Raw genomic sequence first — 18,147 nt, forward strand, 5'->3', positions numbered from 1 at the left:
CAAACCTGTTGGACCACCTGCAATGGGCACTAACTCTAGTGACTCAGAGCCTCCACAGACCGACATCGCCGACGAGCTTTTGGGAGTGTTTCTCTTGCCACGGGGCCTGCCTTTCTTCTTGTAGACCTTAGGAACTGAGGTCACTGTCACATCCACCAGTCCCTCGGAAGAGAGCTCCAAACCGAGATTTTCCGACTGCAAATCAACAGGGACAAGATCCAAACCGTGTTTGGCACGCTTCCCCTCTTCCTGAGTCTCTTCCTCCCTTGGACGACACATCCCCACAAGATGTTGAGAAGAGGTCCCTTCAGTCCCCGACGTCGGCACCATCTCCGACAGCGGCCGGATCTGCACTGATCGTTTCTTCAGCATATTAGGGATCTTGAAAGCAGACAGTAAGGAAGGCGAAGCAGTAAGCTGAGCACTCGCCCTAAAGACTAGGGCAGGAACTATCGGCCCAACAACCGGCTGTGTCCCCACCTCCGCTTCCAGTTCCAAAGCTGGCTCTGTCTCCCTCGGACAACATTGCCCACTGTGATTAAGCATAGTACAGATCCGGCAGTGCCCTAACAGACGTTCGTATCTAAAATGAAGTGTTAGGACATCAGTAGGAGAAACCTTAACCCTTCGATCCAATCGCACCGGCTCACTGATAGGTAACACAAGCCGGACACAGGCCTCTCCCCGCCGCAACGCACCACGATCTACCTCCAGCACTTCTCCAATTGTCCCGCCTACCAACCTGACCGTAGGCTCAGTTAAAATACCTGGAGGAATACCTTGCAGCACAATCCAGATCCACACAAAATCTAGCTTCACCTCGGAGATCTTTGAAAACCCATTCTAGTCATTCAGGAGGAGCATGGCTCGCTGAAAGCCCCAGGGACCACCCTTCTTCACACGAGCAACACCACGTTCATGGGTGAACGTAAAGAGAAAGCGATCACCTCTTGGTTGGACCTCCACCGTCCCAGCCAGCCGCCGCACTCCGAAACGAATTGAACACCAAACCCCGGCAGGTATTCAGTCGACCCACCAAGTAGAAATTGCGAGCCAAAAACTCCTTCCCTGGAACCCTAAGGTTCCCCAAATCCACAGGTTCTTCCCCTTCCTTGAGCGACAGTTTAGTCGCAAGTCTAGCAGTCATGGAAGCAATAGCAGCCATGAGAATGAGATGCCGCACAAGTTGAGAACTCAAAACCCTAACCCTAGCAGAGCAAGAGAGAGGGGGAGGAAAAGTCGCGGTATACAGTAAAAAAAAAAAAAAAAAAAACTAGTCTAGTTGAACATGGAGGTGGCTCTTTTACAGTTTCATACCTTTTTTGGATTCATCTATATCGCTTGAGGAGGGATTAGATTGGAAGTTTCAGGCTTTGTTTTTGTTTATTAGTATTGAAATTTGGTTTTGGCCTAAATGAAATTTTAATGTCTGCTCTTTAATTGATAGTCTGGTTGCGTTTTGTAAAACATAGATATTTTGGCATCTAAGACAGAACCCTTTTAACTTTTCTACTTGGATACTTCAGGTGGCCCCCTACAAAAAAGTCAGAAAAGTAGGGTTTATATCTGCCATTCCAAGATCAGCTGCAAGCAAAATCTTGAGGAAGGAACTTGTTAGTTTACAAAGCAAACAGCAAATGGTCTCCAGACTATAATGCCTTTTCCTGCTGGCCAACTTCTTTCAGTAGAACATAGTGAGAAAGAGGCCCCTTTAGAAAGTGAAATGTCTGATGGATCGTCTGGTTATCCATTTATGGGAAAGTGAAGAGAACTAGTACCTTGTATACAGATATCAAGTCGAAAAAGAAAAAAAAAGAAGCTTAAAATTTTCAATGTGGAAAGAGTACCATGTAGAAGGCATGTCATTAATTGTCATTAGAATCAAACAGTTGATCGAGTTTTATTCTAAGAACTGATCAATTTTCTCCATTCTGAGCACCAACTCATATAGATTTTAACGATTAGTGAGAAAACATACATTGCTCACTAACCAAATACCATTATATGAATATTCAAGCCTATATGTAGCTAGGCGAATATAATTTCTATATTAAGAGACAAAGATGGAAAATCCTAGATTATGTTTGTAGCTGCTCGTCTGCTGTTGCTCTTCAGTTTCTGATCATTGGTAGTCTGAGAGCAGGCTGACAGATTAGCTAGTGTAAACTACTTTACAGGATTTGAAGCCATACAATGAGAGGTTCTGAAGATTTATGACCTGAGCATGCAAGTGAAATCACTGGTACTTTTAGTTATTAAAGTACATCAGATTGGAAAATGTTGGATGGTTTATAACCCTTTGAAAACAATTATCGATGCTACTTCTGAATGGAACAAAGCTTAAATTGACGCTACTGAACCCAAGTCTCAAAGTACCATAAACATAAAGTGAAATCGATCTAGTGTTGGGTGGTGGAAGCTCAATGTTGATGGGCTAAGAATTGGATCATTGGTTTCCTGCTAGTAATTGTACAGGGCAGATTTTGGAGGCTGAAATCTGGGGATTGCTCATTGGCCTCAAAATGACTGCTCGTATAGGGGTAGGATCATAGTTGAATGTGATCCTGAAATTCTCACTGTATTGATATGTAATTATCATAAGAACTGACTATGAGAGAGGATGACTCATTTTACAAAACTTCCTGGTTTATCATATTTTGGATATAAACTAAATTTTGATGAACCAGTCGACAGTGTACCATAGGCCTCGCTGTTGTTCTTAATTTTTTAGAAGTAAATATTGTGGTTGTTTCCAATTTGTTTGGTTATTCTTTTGTTCTTGCACTAGCTTGTAAAGGAAGCAGAGAGTGCTGCAAAAGCAAGAACATTTCCATCTATACAATGCATGTGGAAGTGAAGAACATAATATACCGTTGTAATGGCGCTCTATTTGTAATTCAATTTGCAACATGCAGTGATCGTCCACTAGAGTTAACTTTCCAAATCCTGTGATGCTGTAAATCAAAGACCATTTACAATGACATAGCCTGGATTGTCTCTGGAAAATATGAATATCATTAATTTGATGTCCAGTGAGGGTCGCAGAATCCAAGTACTTTGAACCACTATATCATGCGAATCCAACGAACAAATCAATATCATACATAACAAGAATAAGAATATGAGGATTAAAAAAAATGATCATGTAATTGATTGCGGATTTTAAACTATCACCATGTAAATATATAGTCATCCGCTTAGACTCTAATTCTCATCACTGTGACCTGTGGTGTTCAAGTGAGAAATCCCCCATCGTCAATGTCGCCAAACACTTCAACATTTATGTTCTTCCAACATGCCAACTGCTGAGCTCCAGCACGGCCTCTTGGGAGCCTGTGACACAGTTGATTCCCGTGTCAATATTTGGGCTATGACTCCTATCTTGGCTCTTTTGAGCAAGTTTTATGCGTTGCCACCACTACCAGCAATCCATCTCCAGACACCACCAGAACCTTGTCTCTGAACAGATGAAGCAAGCTCCATATCCCGTTCCATTGCAGATTTCTGTCCGCGAAGTGCCTGTACCTCATCCTCAATGGACTGCACTGATTCTAGTATCTTCTGTAGTTCACTGATTTGAGCCTAGAAATACAATACAGGACAAGTAATTAGCCACTGTATAGAATTAATTATAAATAATGTTGAAGGACTTCATCTCCCAAACCAACTAAAATATATCAAAGATAATTACCTCCAATTTAAAGCATCTTGATCTCTCAGCTACAAGTTGCCCTTGGACTGACTGCAGTTCCTGAAAGAGAAGATTGATAGTATGAAAATCTCTCTTGCCAAAATAAATAAACAATACGGATTTAAAGTACAGAGGAAATTTCCCAACTAAATGTATCCAGAAGAGCATACCTTGGACAACTCACTGTGAGTATTGTTGACTTCATCTATCTCCTGGCTGACCCTAGCATTTTCTTTCCTGACTTCGGAAAGAGACAATTCCAGAACACCTTTCTCTTCTCTCAGGGCTTCTATGTCAATTGTGAAATCTTGTTCAGAACGATGATTTTCAGCTCCCTTGGAGTTCGACTGTACTGTTGTGAAATTCAATTTTTCTGATTTAGTCAAGGCATAGGCAGCAGTGACAGAAGCTGCTGCTGCAGCAGCCGCTGGTGACTGGAATATCTTTCGTTGTGAAGAGTCATTTGGTTTGGGTCTCATAACAAAAACCTTTAAAAAGAAGGGCAGCAAATAAGCCATATTAGAGAACTCAGAGAACCCCACATTCGGACTTCTTAGTGTTGCAAAACACATATGATCCGTGAGACAGGCGAATTACGAGCAACAATGATAAACATCAAAATTTGGAACTATAAACCAAGAGTTTCAGAACAGGAACTTGTCCAGTATAGAGAACGAATAAAACAATATGCAATTAGTAGCTTGCTTATGTCAAATAAATCCAGGTTCCATTGTTACCAAGAAACCAGAAAAAGATGTTGGTTTTCCATTCTTCAGTCACAAAAGCCTACAGGTCAAACACACCTAATAGAATAGAAGCAAAACTTTTAATGTAAAGACTACCCTCTAGAATTACAGAGGCTACTTGCATGCACTTCAAGATAGCTTCACCTTTTATTCTTCTGCCTGTTGGTGCTAAAGAAACAATAGACCACAAACAGGAAGATTCCCCTCACCCGGTACCCTTTTGGAGAGAGGTATATGTCCTTGAATCACCACATAGTTCCTTTGGCATTGATAATCATTAATCACATCCCTATTTCATAATTTTTCCCACACCTATATCAATATACATACAGTCATAACACAAACCTTGGAGGTTATTTATTTTTCTTTTTCAGAAAATGTCAATAAAATATGAGTTTTAGAAAACCTAATATCTTTCAGTTTGTCTGATCTACTGTTTACGTATTTGCCCATTCTCTTCTGTAGTAACTAACTTTAAAAAAAAAAAAAGGACGGTAGAAAAAACAACTGTTTTTGATAGCAGAGACAAACCATAGCATGGCAAGCAATGTTTTGTTAATAAAACTCCACCCACAAATGCAAATAAAGAAAATATCAAGCCAATTATACATTGCTAGCATGTTGCAAAGTACTAGACTATTCAAAGGTTTATCATATCCTAAAGGTACCATTCCAAAGTGAAATTGCAGTGGGGATGAAGATTGTGCACAAGCACACTAAAAAGTAACATAACCCAAATTCAAAACTATTTTTTTTCAGCCAACTGGTTTTAAAGTAGACTACAACCATCATTTCCAGTTCTGCTTTGCTTTAACGTAGACCCTGATCAGTATGGCCGACATCAGATCCAAATTTCAGCTTTCATAACTTCAATTATGAGTGGGTGAAAGTTGTTGGTTACAACAGCAATACCGCTGGACTTTCCATGTTCCAACACAAATGTAATCTAATAGGCAACTAGGATTGAGCCCATGCAGATATTCAAGTAACGAAATAACAAAATGCTTCTTTCCATCAAATAACATACCTCGTTGCTATAGTTCCCATTATAGCCACCAAAGGCAACCAAATGCTTCTTTCCATCAATATTCACGGAGCAGACAGTGAGACCCTGTTCCCAAATTATATTAATTAATTAAAGTACAAATTATCATAGTAGAATTTATGTTAATAAGTAGATGGCATGAATCGATTCCAAATAATCTTCATTTACAACTTACATCTTTACTAAACCTTTTATGCAACAAATTGGGACACATAATATAACAGATTACTGGACTTGACCCTAACAAATATAAATATAGTTGTATGACTTGCATAAGTTCATACATACATACTTATATAATATGTGCTTGAATATGCAGATTCACTGCAATTTTCAACTGAACTGAAAGAAAGAAAGAAAAATGATTTTTATCATAAATATATCTCCTGTATGCACATGAAATAACAAAACCTAAATTAAAGTACAGAACAACTCTTGTTTTGCCAATACTGGTTAAATTCAAACTTCAACTCATCACAATCAGCACGCCAAGTTCTTAATCAGTGATAGTTTCTTTTTTTGTCCTTTTCTTCACAGAATGGCATCTCTAAATAAAAAAATGAATTATAAATGTGTATTTTTTTAAAGATACACATTTACAATAACTCTGACTTAAAGCAACAAAATGAAGAAATTGAAGAATAGAACAAAGTAGAGACCTCACTGGCAAGTGGATCCCTTTGCTTTACAATTGTTGACACTGACCAAACTAGCTTAGACATATTTAAGGCCAGGGTTTCTGGGCAACCTGTAAAAAAATTTAGTCTGCATTATAAAAACTAGCAAAGCAGGTTTATTAATTAAACAACAAAAGTCACAATACTAGATAAAAAGCACAAAGGAATTTTCATTATATAATTTAGTGAGCAATATACCATTTTTGTTATCTCCACCGCCAACTATATACCAGTTTTCATCAATAGTTATACCCGCATGACCTGCCCTAGGAGTTACAAGATCACCCTGAATTTGTGGCTGGGACCACTCCATCTGTGACATAATGCAAATCATGGGAAGGTTAAAAAAATAAAAAATAAAAAAACACACACTCACTCCAATTAATTGCTAAACTCGTGCAGCTCAAAACGCATTGGAAAATGCATTAGATTCAAATGAGAGACATCTACTAGGGTGCTTTAAAGTATTATCGTGTCATGCCATGATGGTATCAAGGAAAGGTTTCCAAAACCATGCTCCTAACACTATCAATGACAAGTGCCTAGTGGCCAAGATGTGTTGCATATGGAAGAAGGAATACTGAAAGACACTTAGTTCTTCCTCATAACATAATTGTTCAGAAATAAATCTCCTGATCTCAAGCTCACGCGAGTATTTGGATACAGGAAAAAAAATATATATATATATATATATTCTTGGCTCACTCATTTGAGGCCTCACGTTATAGTGAAATTTGAAATACTCAATTAAGAGCTCTTATGATCAACCTAAAGGAATAATTATGTGAAGTAGGACTTTTTTAAACATAAATTTGAAATACTATCAGCATGTGATAGTAACGGTTGCTGTTCTGATAAAAATTGGCATTACCAACAAAAATATTCTGCATTTAATGTAAGCAATAACCTGGAACACTCTTCTAGCCGCCCCCACCCCACCCCACCCAAAACCCCCAAAAAAAAAAAACACACACACACAACGAACCCCTGCAACATACTATACCCCAGAAATTCGCTTGTGAAAGATGATGTATTAAAACAAATTATATGAATGTCATTATGTGTTTACAGTTTGAGATGTACACAGTTTGTATCCAAAATTTTGATGTGATCAATAAAGCACTTACAGCTTGCAAGTCCAGAACATGAAGATCATTGAAGAAACTAGCATGTGAACAGCCACCAAAAATTAGAAGGTAACGTTCTGCATGTACTGCTGCTGTGTGATCAAATCTGGGAGCTGGAGGAGTCTGCCTATCATGATTCATAATTCAAGAAAGTAATGAGAAGTCAAGCATGATACATAAGTTGTTTGACATAGTGCATATAGATACTTACGATGTCTCCATCACATCCCAAGTCATAGTCTCTAAATCAAGAACATTGACATCGTTCAACAATTTCCTGCTCCTGTCTTCTCCACCGAACATTATCAATCTAGAGCCAACCAGTGTAGTTGACTGCCCTGCACGAGCTGCCTGGAATATAAATTACCAAGATGTTTCACTTATCACATAACAAGGGATCAATAATATTGGAGCTGAAAAATTAGAGAACGTTGAGACGTCATCATAGGGTCCATTGTCATGTTGTGCGACGTGGTTCCATAAACTCACTTTGCCATTGTAAATCAATGATGTAACATTTATAAGTAAATGAAATATAGAAAATTTCATGAATGCACTTGCCAATGGAAAGTTTGTAAAGCATAACTCACCCAACTTTAATTCAAAAACAGAAAAATAAGAATAACAATGAAACAGTTAATATCACTAAGCAGATGGAAAAGGAAGGATTCACCAATCATACCGGAACTTTTCCTGAAGTCTCCATGACGCCACAGAGGTGTGTTTCCAAATCGATGAACCACACTATAAGTTCAGTAACATAGCATTAGGTTTTAAACAATACACACAAAATCTAAGTGCACAGTCGAATGGATCAAACAAGGTTTGCAGTATTCATGAACTAACAAAATGACTGTTAAAGTTACAAAAATATACTTTATCAGAATATGTCTGGAAAGATCTTTTACATTATCCATGAACTAACAAGATGTCTGTGAAGTGACAAACCTATTATTTTATCAGACAATTTCTTTGAATTCCCACCAAGCAGAAGAAGTTTGTTTCCCCACTTCACCTGTTAAGCATAATTAAAACCTGGCTAGTGAAAACCATGTTTAATCACGAAAGACACGTAAAACCCAACTAAAAGAGAATATAGACAAACAAGAATTCTTACCAGATTGTGAGAAGAAGTGGGTGGAACAACTTCCTGTAAACCACTATCTTCAAAATTATTGGAATTTGCATTCAGTTTTATAGTTGACCATAACAAATTTCTAAAGTCAAAGACCTGCAAGAAGAGTCCAATATTAAATGACTCATAAAGGTGGACCTCAAAATTAAACAGCAGATGTGCCTGTACATTACCTGAACATCAGATAGATACCGCCCATTACGACTCCCGCCGACAATATATAAGTTTTCATCAACTACTACAGCAGCATGCTAAGTGAAAACAAAATTAGCATTGGTTAGTAGGCACGTAATTTCTCCCTTTTTCAGTAAGAAATGTTGCTGATAAATATCATGAGTACCTTAAAAAAAATAATAAATAAATAAATAAAATATATTGAATATGCAATTACAAAAAATCAAATAGATGCTCCTAACTTTGAACCAAAGTGGAGAAAAGGGTGCTAGACTTAACATGTTCCCCTTTTTGTAGATTTTATTAAAAATTAATGTGTCTACCTTGTAGCGAGCTGGTGGTCGTGAACCAGATACAGGAAGTGCTACCCACTGATCATATGCCAAATGAGATTGCCAATTGCTGGCATCCGCATCTTTCTTTATCTCTTGTGTTCCCATACCAGCACTCTGCTGATAATTCAATTGCTTTACATGTCTCATAATACTGAATCAATTATACAGTAACAAGACTAAATAACTTTCCTTTTTATTTTTTCCAAAAGAAACGATTTTTATTGATCAAGAGAATGATGCAATGAAAGTGGACAAGAGGTCCAAAAAAGAGATGAGCAGCAGAAAATTCATAACATTACAACAGCAGCAGCTAGGATTCACGCAAACCCCTATAAAAAGTAAATCCAGACCTACTGCAGCCTTCTAATCTGGCACAAAAAGTCTTTCAAAGCCACTGGAACAGAAGCCAGAAAGCAAACCAGAATCCTACTCTCCCAAAGTTCCTCCACTGCTACACCTATGTAGTGTTCAAACTTTCTTCTATGTTCTTCCATCCAAAGCACCCAAATTATGGGCCAACATATAGCAACCCCAAAAGACTTTGGCATTCTTCCCTTGCCAAAAGCAACGTTTTGACCCAAAAAAAAAAAAAAAAAAAAACAAACTCCCTTGCACAGGAAACACCGGTGAGGAGAAAAACAAAAGTAAGTATTCACCCTCCCATGCAGTACCACCAGCGCAAAACCTTGACCTTTGGTGGAACCTTAGCATTCCAGATAAAACTAGCAGGTAAGAAATTTGGTTCTGAATTATCATCAATCAGAAACTTGTGAGAGGACTACTTCCAGAAGCTTTCAGCTTCCATATCGTCTAATCCAATTCTTTATAACAACACCAGCAATTCTGCTACTTCACCTGCCTCCTCATCGTTTAAACTTCTTTTTAGGACACCAGCAACTCTGCTGCCAACCTCTCCATGTTGCCGCTATCTGTATTTATTCCTAGAAAGATCGCTTAGGTTTATTTATTTTCAGCCCTGAAACCAAACCAAAGCTTTTCTAAAACAAAATTTGAATTGGCCGAGGTCTGTTCATCATCCTTTGCAAAGAAGATGGTATCATCTCTAAATGCCAGCTCTACCAATCTCCCCTTGAATTTTCCCTATACCTTCCCTCTGTCCATCTCTTCTGATTCCAACTCCTTAACGATAGCCTTTGCCTCCTCTTTCTCCTTCCCAACATCACCAAATGTTTCCCTTCCCCAATCCTTTCTTCGTTTTCTTTCAAGCTCCTTGAATTTCTCATAAATTTCAACCCCTCCCAGCCCTGAAAATTTGGCTCGGCCCACCATTTCTCATTGTTTCCTCCAATAGAAGGGTGCTCCAGCCACGTTTCAAATCTAAATGGTCTAGGATTCCACCTACCACTACTTTTATCCAGCAAACTGGGAAATTATCTGAGAAGACTGTTCCAATCTGGAATTGAAGCCCAATACGTGCCCAAAGTAGTCCTAACTAGCCTCGTTTCAATTTCAACCTTCTTCGCTTCCTGCAAAATAACGATATCAGCTCCACTTCCCATCAGAATCAATGCCGTTCTAGTCGGCAGCCCGTCTTACGTTTCAACTCAAATTCTCATTCATATCTCCAGTAGTACCAACTTGCCACAAACAAACTTCCATCATCTTTTTCAAATGACCACGTTCCTATGCTACGACTAAAGAAAGAAAAACTACGAAACCGTCTTATCTAAACTTGTAGCCTACAGAAATGAACATAGCAAACCAATAATAAAGATAGTCTTGTTTGCAAAACGACATAGAGGTTATCTCACATCCATGATGATGATAAAGGTTGATGATTCAAATCATTAGTGCCCAGTTTAGTTTCATGTTCTATCAAAAACTTGAATTTCGAAATTTGCTCATTGATTGATACCTGAAATTAGAAGAAGAAGACAACGAATGAGAAGAGAGGATCAATGTACCTTTGAATTGAAATAGAGGATGAGATCGGACGGTGATGATGCCCAAGTCGAGATCTCTCTCACTCTGTGGTGTGTGTCTGTGTATCTTCAGAGAAGGCGTCGCTCTCTGCTCTAGTCGGCAACACCAAAAATCAAAGTCATCGTTTTGGACTTAATTGCAGATCTTTTTTTCTTTTTTTGGCAAATTCCAGTTTTTTTTTTTTTTTTTTTTTTTTTGGAAGAATGGCAAATTCCGTTTTTGTACTGGTGAGAAATTTTTTTTTGTACCAGAAAAAAAAAAAGAAAACAGGTCAAAAATTTTAATAATTACACCTGCCCAATTACTTGTGCACGCCTCCGATATATTTTTTTGTCTCGTTTCCTTTCCATCTATGTTTACTAATAAATGCTCTATATGTGTAAGTTTTTTTTTTTCCTTCAGAAAGGTGGGAGAGAAAAGTGAATTATGGGTTATTTTTTTGTTTATTTTTTTTTAATAAAAATATATTTGTCAATGTCAGAAATGTCCTTGTGGTTTAATTAATTCACAAAGTTTTTTAATCTTCTAGGGTCATTTCTGTCAAATTTTTTTATTTTGGCTAACAAACTCTCTTCTCTTAATAATAGTATATATCAGGTATAAAAGTAAATTTAGTCTGAGAGAAAACCTAGTTTTTCTACCTCCCTGTCCGACGACGAGCCCTTTCGCTGTCGTCGGACGGGACTTTGTTGGCCCTGCATGGGTCTAGACATAGCCGGACTTCTCGATCAATGTCTGGTTCGGATTGAGGAGGTTTTGGTAGCAGGCTGTGAGGCGAGGAGAGGGGAGATCGAGGCTGATGTCGGGTTCTGGTCTGTCCCTCGATGGTCTGTTCGGCGACGTGACTTGGTGGCGCAGGTTCGGAGGTGGCGTGGTGGTGTCATGGTCGTGCTGGCACGGCTCGAATTTGATCAGATCAGTCTGATCTGAGTTAGGTCTTCTCAATCTGATCCGTTGATGGATTTGTTTAACAGAGACGGGGCGTTCTTATGGGTCATGGATGGCGGGCTGTTGCTGGGTGGGGCGGTGGTCATGGCAGTGGGACTCGAGTCTAATTAGGGCAGTCCAATATGGGCCGATCTTTGTAGATCTGATCTGTGGTTGACTCTGTTTGGCAGGGCAGCGCGCTTCCATGGTGCTGTAGGGAGGGCAGCATGATCATGGCTGCGGTCCGACGGTTCTGGCGGCGTGCTGTAGGCAGTGGTTCGTTGGTGGTGGTGGTGGTGGTGGTGGTTGTGGTGGGGGTGGGCCAGACTTGGCTGGCGTCGTGGGTCTCCCCTTGTTTCCTAGTTTAAGGTTTGGGCTTGGGCCCGGCCTAGGTTGATTTCTTTATTTCTGCTTTTATCTTTATTTATTTTAGTTGGTTAGTTTTGTCTCGCCTTCAGCGTGTAATAAGTACCTACATATATTTTGTAGGGAGAGTCGGGCTACATGCCTGTGTGTGTACTCTAAGTGCCTTGTCAGCCCTAGCGAGGCAAAGATCTATTGTTAAATGGTCGCAACCTCCTAGTGGCAAAATAAAAATAAGTGTCATTAGATTTATTTTCCGGCGGCAACATAGTAGGAAAGATGTGATTTTGGTATTTATGCTTCGTTGTAATCTAGTTATCTTTCCGTTATGTCACCTCTTTGTCAAAGCAAATGGAGTAGCCAATTGTGCACTCTTTGCTAATTGGTGCTTGTTAGAATACATGTATTTTGTAGACTCTTCTGATATTATTTCAAGATGTGCTCTAGATGCTTATTGTAATCAGGGGTTTAGGCTCAATGACCCCCCCCCCCCTTGTATTCGGCAGTTTCATTAATCAAGGCGAGAGAGTAGCCGCACCAAGCCCTCATTTCAAAAAAAAATATTAATAATAATAGTATATATCTCAGAAGAAAAAAATACATCCATGTCTCTCCTTATTAATAAATACATAAAATAAAGAAGAACCCACAAAAATAAGATAATAAATAAATATTTTACGTAACAAAATATTAATTAAAGATTTTCTAATTAGGGTTAAATTTTCTTCTCATCTCTGTGATACAATCTACATTTCTTTAAGATCATACGCGAACGTCAATGGCAGATGAAATAATTGTAATCTACCATGAAGAACTAGCAAACAATCAAATTGGTTGAAATTTCTAGTCCACTTTCTATTAGCACTTTATGAATACATTTTATCATGACTTGCTCACGATGAACACATTAAAAGAGGTTGTAAGACCATCAAATATATCTTAGATACAACATCATCAATCACTTGGCTAGTTTTGAAAAAAAAAACCACGTACTATGACTCTATAATAGTGACTGACTATATGGATCATGAAGGTAATGATAAGTCTTCCAACTTGAAAAACAACAAAGGTAAGGGAGTGAAGCTATTCAATCTTCTAGCAATATCCTAATTAACCTCCTTGATGTGAGAAAGGAGAAAGATAATTAGTAATTACCATATTGATGCAGGCAACAAAATTAATTAGTAGTTAGTTCCATAATAAGTTGAAATTAAATTGAAACTCATGATACATGGCCGTCATTTTTTTTTTTCAGTTTTCCTCATTTATTTATTTAATAAGGAGAGGCATAGATGGAAGTCTAACGAAGAACTGAGATAAACAAAAAAACATTGGGGTATGCAATTGAGTAATTGGGAGGATGGATAAAAAATTTCTCCTTTGAATTTTCTTACAAATAGTTGGTAAATAACGAATCCGAGAGAGATCTTTCCAAAAATGACATTGTGAATGCCTAGATAGTTGCCAATTTTCTCCTATATTTCTAGGATCTTTACAATATCTAACCTAGTTTTAACATGAGCTTCAGAAGAAAAATACATAGAAGATGTATGAAAATAAAAAAATAAAAAAAATTATATCCCAAACAAAGAACAAGTTCAAAATTTGGAGAATGTTCCTAACAACTTTAGCACAAGCTTTATTAAAGATGAGGTAGTTGATTATCACCAAAGATTAAATCTAAGATTCTAAAATCTAAGAGAGACCAAAAGCTCAACATGGGATCCTTGCCTTAGAGCCAAAGCATTGAGGTGCCTAATTAAAATTTCTATATAAATAATAAAAATATGTATAAATTAAGGGCGAGGGGATCACTTTGTCTTATTCATTGTTGAGAGCTTAAATCAACCCTGAGTCTTTTCTTTGATCATAATCGAAAAGGAGGCAAAGTTTATGCATTCCATGATCTTTTTTATCCAATTAAGATGAAAGTCAAAATGTTGTAGACCGGCTTCAATATAACTCCAATTCAAGAAAACCATAAGCCTTCTCAAGATTTAGCCTATAGCCATAGCCCCAATTTTTTTCTTCTTGTTTTTTCCCTTGGAATTCAAAGAAGATCTTATGAGCAATTAAGATGTTATCATGAATCCTAGATGAACAAAGGACCCCTGGTTCTTGGAGAAATTTTTTTATAAGAGGTCCAAACCTCTTAACAAAGATCTTTGTAATAATTTTATAACCAGGGGATGTATTGTATTCAGATTTATGCAAACCTTTTTAAGTGATGGATTTAAAAAAAAAATATGTATTTCTAAAATTCTATGAAATCAAAGTAGGTAGATTTATAAAATCTTTAGATTTCTGTAGATTCTAAACAATAAATTTTTATAGATTTGTGAAAACAAAACATAAACTTGTATGAACTCTTGTAGATTGGATAGACTTTTCATGATTCATCACTTCATCAATGTAAACGTGTAACACAAGTCTGATAAACAAAATTTTTCATGAAACTTCTTAAGTTAATATATAGTTATCTCTCTCTCTCTCTCTCTCTCTCTCTCTCTCTCTATACACACACACACACACACACACCCAACTTTAAGGTCATAAAGAGGGAAGAAACCATTCTTATTTTTAAGAGATCAATCACTTTTTTATCATGAATTAATTACCACCAACTTAGGGTGTGTCCTATAACATTTTACGAAACTCTTTTTGAAATAACGTATTGCATGATGAAAATGGAGAATTAAAGTACAAGTTTTTAAGATCTAAATATTTGTTCAGTACAAGTATTTCAAAACTGAAAATATTAAAAACATGATGGTACCCATTTATGTACAATTTAAATTTTTTTTCTTTTTGTTTTGAAGAGAAATGATCATACGTCAGTATTCCTCAGTAACTATGAAATATTGATTCTTTACATTTTGATGATGTTAATAAATGGACTAAATTCTGCTTATTACCCTGTACTTTTAAGAGTTCATCAATTCAGTCTCTGCACTTCTAATTTGATCAGAAAAGTCCTTGCACTCTCCAATTTCATCAAATCGATCCAATCCGTCACCACTCCGTCAATTTTCGAGGAAAATTTCCAAACTACCCATCTGCATTCACAACATTGACGGGTCAGCAGGCTGCCTAGCGATGGGTAGTTTGGAAATTTTCCTTGTGAGAAGGTCTCACGTCAATATTTTAACAGCGAAAATTGACGGAATAGTGACAGATTTGATCAATTTGATGAAATTGGAGAGTGCAAGGATTTCTCTAATTAAATTAGAAGTGTAGAGACTGAACTCATGAACCCTTGAAAGTACAAGGTAGTAAGCAGAATTTAATCCTTAATAAATTCTATGTTGGCTATAGGAAAGGAAATATTGTGAAACAAATTACACAAGATAACCAAATCCCTCAATTTTGTTCAGCAAATATATCATATGAAATTGCAATCCATGAATCTTTATTTCTTAGTTAGACAATCAAATCTTCCATCCTTAGTTGTCAATCCCTCTAGCCCATAAGATAATTCAATTGTACTGAAGCAGCTTTCACCGGCCCCAAACCATCAAAGTAATCGTGTATATAAATTAGAGAATAAATTTCACTTCACCACCCTGTGGCTTACACTGGACATCATGTTATTCCCTTCACTTTCAATTTCATCAGCAACACCCCCGAGGTCTCAATTTCGATCAGCTGTGCCCAAAATTTCTCTAGCCTTCCAAATCCGACGTTAACTGATGAGCTGGCTCTAACAAACCCAGCGAGTGGGCCCACATGAAGGGGTAAATTCCTAATGTGCCCCTAATGGTTCCCATCAGCCTCCCCTGATCCCTCGGTTAACCTAAATAATATCTAAACAAAAGAAAATAGACCTAAACTATCCTAATCGAGCCACCTCTCTCTCTAAATCTAGCGACCCAGAATCTTCTTCCCCCGAACTCTATCCTAAAATCGAGCAACCCTATCAAGGGAATCCTCCATTTGAAGCATCAATGGATGAATGGAGACCCTAAAATAGAAGGGGGGGGGGGGGGGGGGGAACGGTAGTAGACGAAATCCCTAAATATGGTGAGTTGTTTTGTTTTGAAAAATTTGAATCCGATCTTTGATTAAAGTGGGTTGAACCATGGTTTTGAATTTTTTATGGTTTGGGTCTTCGATTTAAATGGTTTTGGGGTTATTAGGGTTTAGGGCATCGTTTAGCCCTACTCAAAGCTTCTGATTTGGTGGTTCAATGTGGAAAAAATTTTGGGGGGTTTGATTGTGGGTGGAATGGGTTTATGAATGACAGAGTCTGTAGCTTTCTTGTTGCATCTTTCAGGTTTAGGGCAGATATTGTCTGTTTGCATTTACCGTTTAGAGAAATTGTGGATTAAAGAAACTTCTGATTTGGTGTTTCGAAATGTGAATGAATTTTTTAGGGGCTTGTGGGTGGAATGGGTTTATAAATGACAAAATCTGTACCTTTCTTGTTGCACGTTCAATATTCAGTTGAGCTCTTGTTTGTTTGCATTTACGGTTTAGAGAAATTGTGGATTAAAGTAGGTCAAAGTATAAAGAATGCATGTGAAGGTTGTTGAGGAGCTGCTTTATACATTTTTATACTGTACTACATTTGTGGTCCTAATATGGACAAAAAAGTAACCTGACCAGAAGGCTTTTAATACTTGTTGTTTTGTTGGACTTGTTGTTGTGTGGTTGTTTTGCATTCAATACAGTGTTGATTGTGTCCCCCTCTTTAATGCAAATTACTTCACTGTGAAGAGGTATCATGGTGGATACATCAGAGACAACAGTTATAGGCACTTTTCAAAGAAGTTTGAAGTGAGGTAACTATGGTGTGGTTCGCCACAATGAGAGATCATGTCATAGGCACTTGCCTCCCAAGCCAAAAGCAACCAATCTGAACAAGAGAAAAAGGAACAATGAAGAGGCAAGAACATCTGGAAATTAGGTTTGAAACCTTTTTTCTTAGTCCAAAGTTGAGTTTTATCACAGAACCATTTCTTGTATAATACAATAGTGATTTGTATGTTTCTTCATTTATTGTAGGGTACTAGTAAGAAAAAGCCTCCCTTGACAAAGAATGAGTTAAAGCAGAAGGTAAAGCCAGGGGCAGAAAAACTAAAGGTTAACTAATCAATAAAAATCTTATGTTTTCTAAGGTCTAATAAGTTATGAGCAAAGTTAGTGTGGTTTGTGTGATTGTAGAAAAAGAGGGATGAGAAGAAGGCTGCCATAGCTAGAGCTGCTCCTACAAATGCAAGAGATACTCATTCTGCAAATGCAAGAGTTGCACCTTCCACAAATGCATGAGCTGCTGCTTCAAGCTCTCAAGCTGCTCCTTCAAGCTCCAAAGCAACTGCTACAAAAGGTAAAACTCTTGAATCATTTTAGGCTGAGAAATGTGGATTAGATTTTCTAGCAGCAGTTATAAATCAGTTTATAACAATGAAAACGAAATCAATAAGAACTAATACATCAGTTCTAAAAGAAAAAATCGATTCTCATTAGCCAGTGGATATTGAAATATTATGACAGAATCGATGTCCCAAAATCTAGTGCACATTGAATTATAATATAATGATCGAAGTTCTATATATGATTGGACATCAATACAATTTCAATAAACGATGTCCTCGGAGTTACTAGACATCGTTATTTAATGAGAATTGATGTTCCAAACACTAAAAGACATTGTTTGTGTTATGAGAAATGATGTTAATATTCAAAGTTGTGCTGCTAGACATATACTTCATTAAGCATTAAAATATATAGTTAAACATACAAATTTGTGATCAATGTACGGTTTTTACATCGATTCAGGATGCCGTAAACAATGTCTATTTTTATTTGAGATATCAGTTGAAAATCGATGTCTGATTTGTCATGATCTTTCTCTACACCCACTAAGACATCGGTCAGTTTCTTATTTTACATCGGCTAAAAACCGATATAATTTTACATCGGCTAAAAACCGATATATGTTGACATTATCCTAGTCGTGTAAATACAATACTATGAGTCAATA

The 18,147-nt window shown here is 37.4% G+C and overlaps 1 protein-coding gene and 1 long non-coding RNA gene across 6 annotated transcripts; one reads left to right on the forward strand and one right to left on the reverse strand.

Annotated features, from left to right (window-relative positions):
* Nucleotides 1–2,992: 2,992 nt before the first annotated feature.
* Nucleotides 2,993–11,012, reverse strand: LOC112195282 (acyl-CoA-binding domain-containing protein 4). Of its 5 annotated transcripts, none has more exons than XM_024335703.2 (14): nucleotides 10,856–11,012; nucleotides 8,919–9,044; nucleotides 8,595–8,672; nucleotides 8,404–8,517; nucleotides 8,235–8,301; nucleotides 7,969–8,030; nucleotides 7,498–7,637; nucleotides 7,287–7,413; nucleotides 6,358–6,472; nucleotides 6,142–6,230; nucleotides 5,465–5,548; nucleotides 3,862–4,179; nucleotides 3,692–3,751; nucleotides 2,993–3,582 (listed from the first exon to the last, which is right to left on the reverse strand). In XM_024335703.2, the coding sequence occupies exons 2-14, from the start codon at nucleotides 9,033–9,035 to the stop codon at nucleotides 3,403–3,405; spliced, it is 1,551 nt and encodes a 516-aa protein (XP_024191471.1). In that variant the 5' UTR covers nucleotides 9,036–9,044; nucleotides 10,856–11,012; the 3' UTR covers nucleotides 2,993–3,402. The 5 variants fall into 5 exon arrangements, with proteins under 5 accessions (XP_024191471.1, XP_024191464.1, XP_040365545.1 ...); XM_024335696.2 differs by having other exon boundaries at nucleotides 8,919–9,046; nucleotides 10,859–11,009; XM_040509611.1 differs by having other exon boundaries at nucleotides 8,919–9,083; nucleotides 10,859–11,001.
* Nucleotides 11,013–16,963: 5,951 nt separating this feature from the next.
* Nucleotides 16,964–17,778, forward strand: LOC121051407. Its single transcript, XR_005805626.1, has 3 exons — nucleotides 16,964–17,070; nucleotides 17,169–17,219; nucleotides 17,328–17,778. It is a non-coding gene; the product is annotated as an uncharacterized LOC121051407 (long non-coding RNA).
* The last annotated feature ends 369 nt before the right edge of the window (nucleotides 17,779–18,147 follow it).

This window comes from Rosa chinensis, chromosome 1 (assembly GCF_002994745.2).
Source record: "Rosa chinensis cultivar Old Blush chromosome 1, RchiOBHm-V2, whole genome shotgun sequence".
In the NCBI taxonomy this organism is placed as follows: domain Eukaryota; kingdom Viridiplantae; phylum Streptophyta; class Magnoliopsida; order Rosales; family Rosaceae; genus Rosa; species Rosa chinensis.

Coding starts and splice junctions, on each gene's coding strand:
- LOC112195282 (XM_040509611.1), bottom strand. CDS start 9,077: ATGAGACATGTAAAGCAATTGAATTATCAGCAGAGTGCTGGTATGGGA. Junction 8,302..8,403: donor CCACTTCTTCTCACAATCTG/GTAAGAATTCTT, acceptor TATGCTTAACAG/GTGAAGTGGGGAAACAAACT. Junction 5,549..6,141: donor GGGATCCACTTGCCAGTGAG/GTCTCTACTTTG, acceptor ATTTGGGAACAG/GGTCTCACTGTCTGCTCCGT.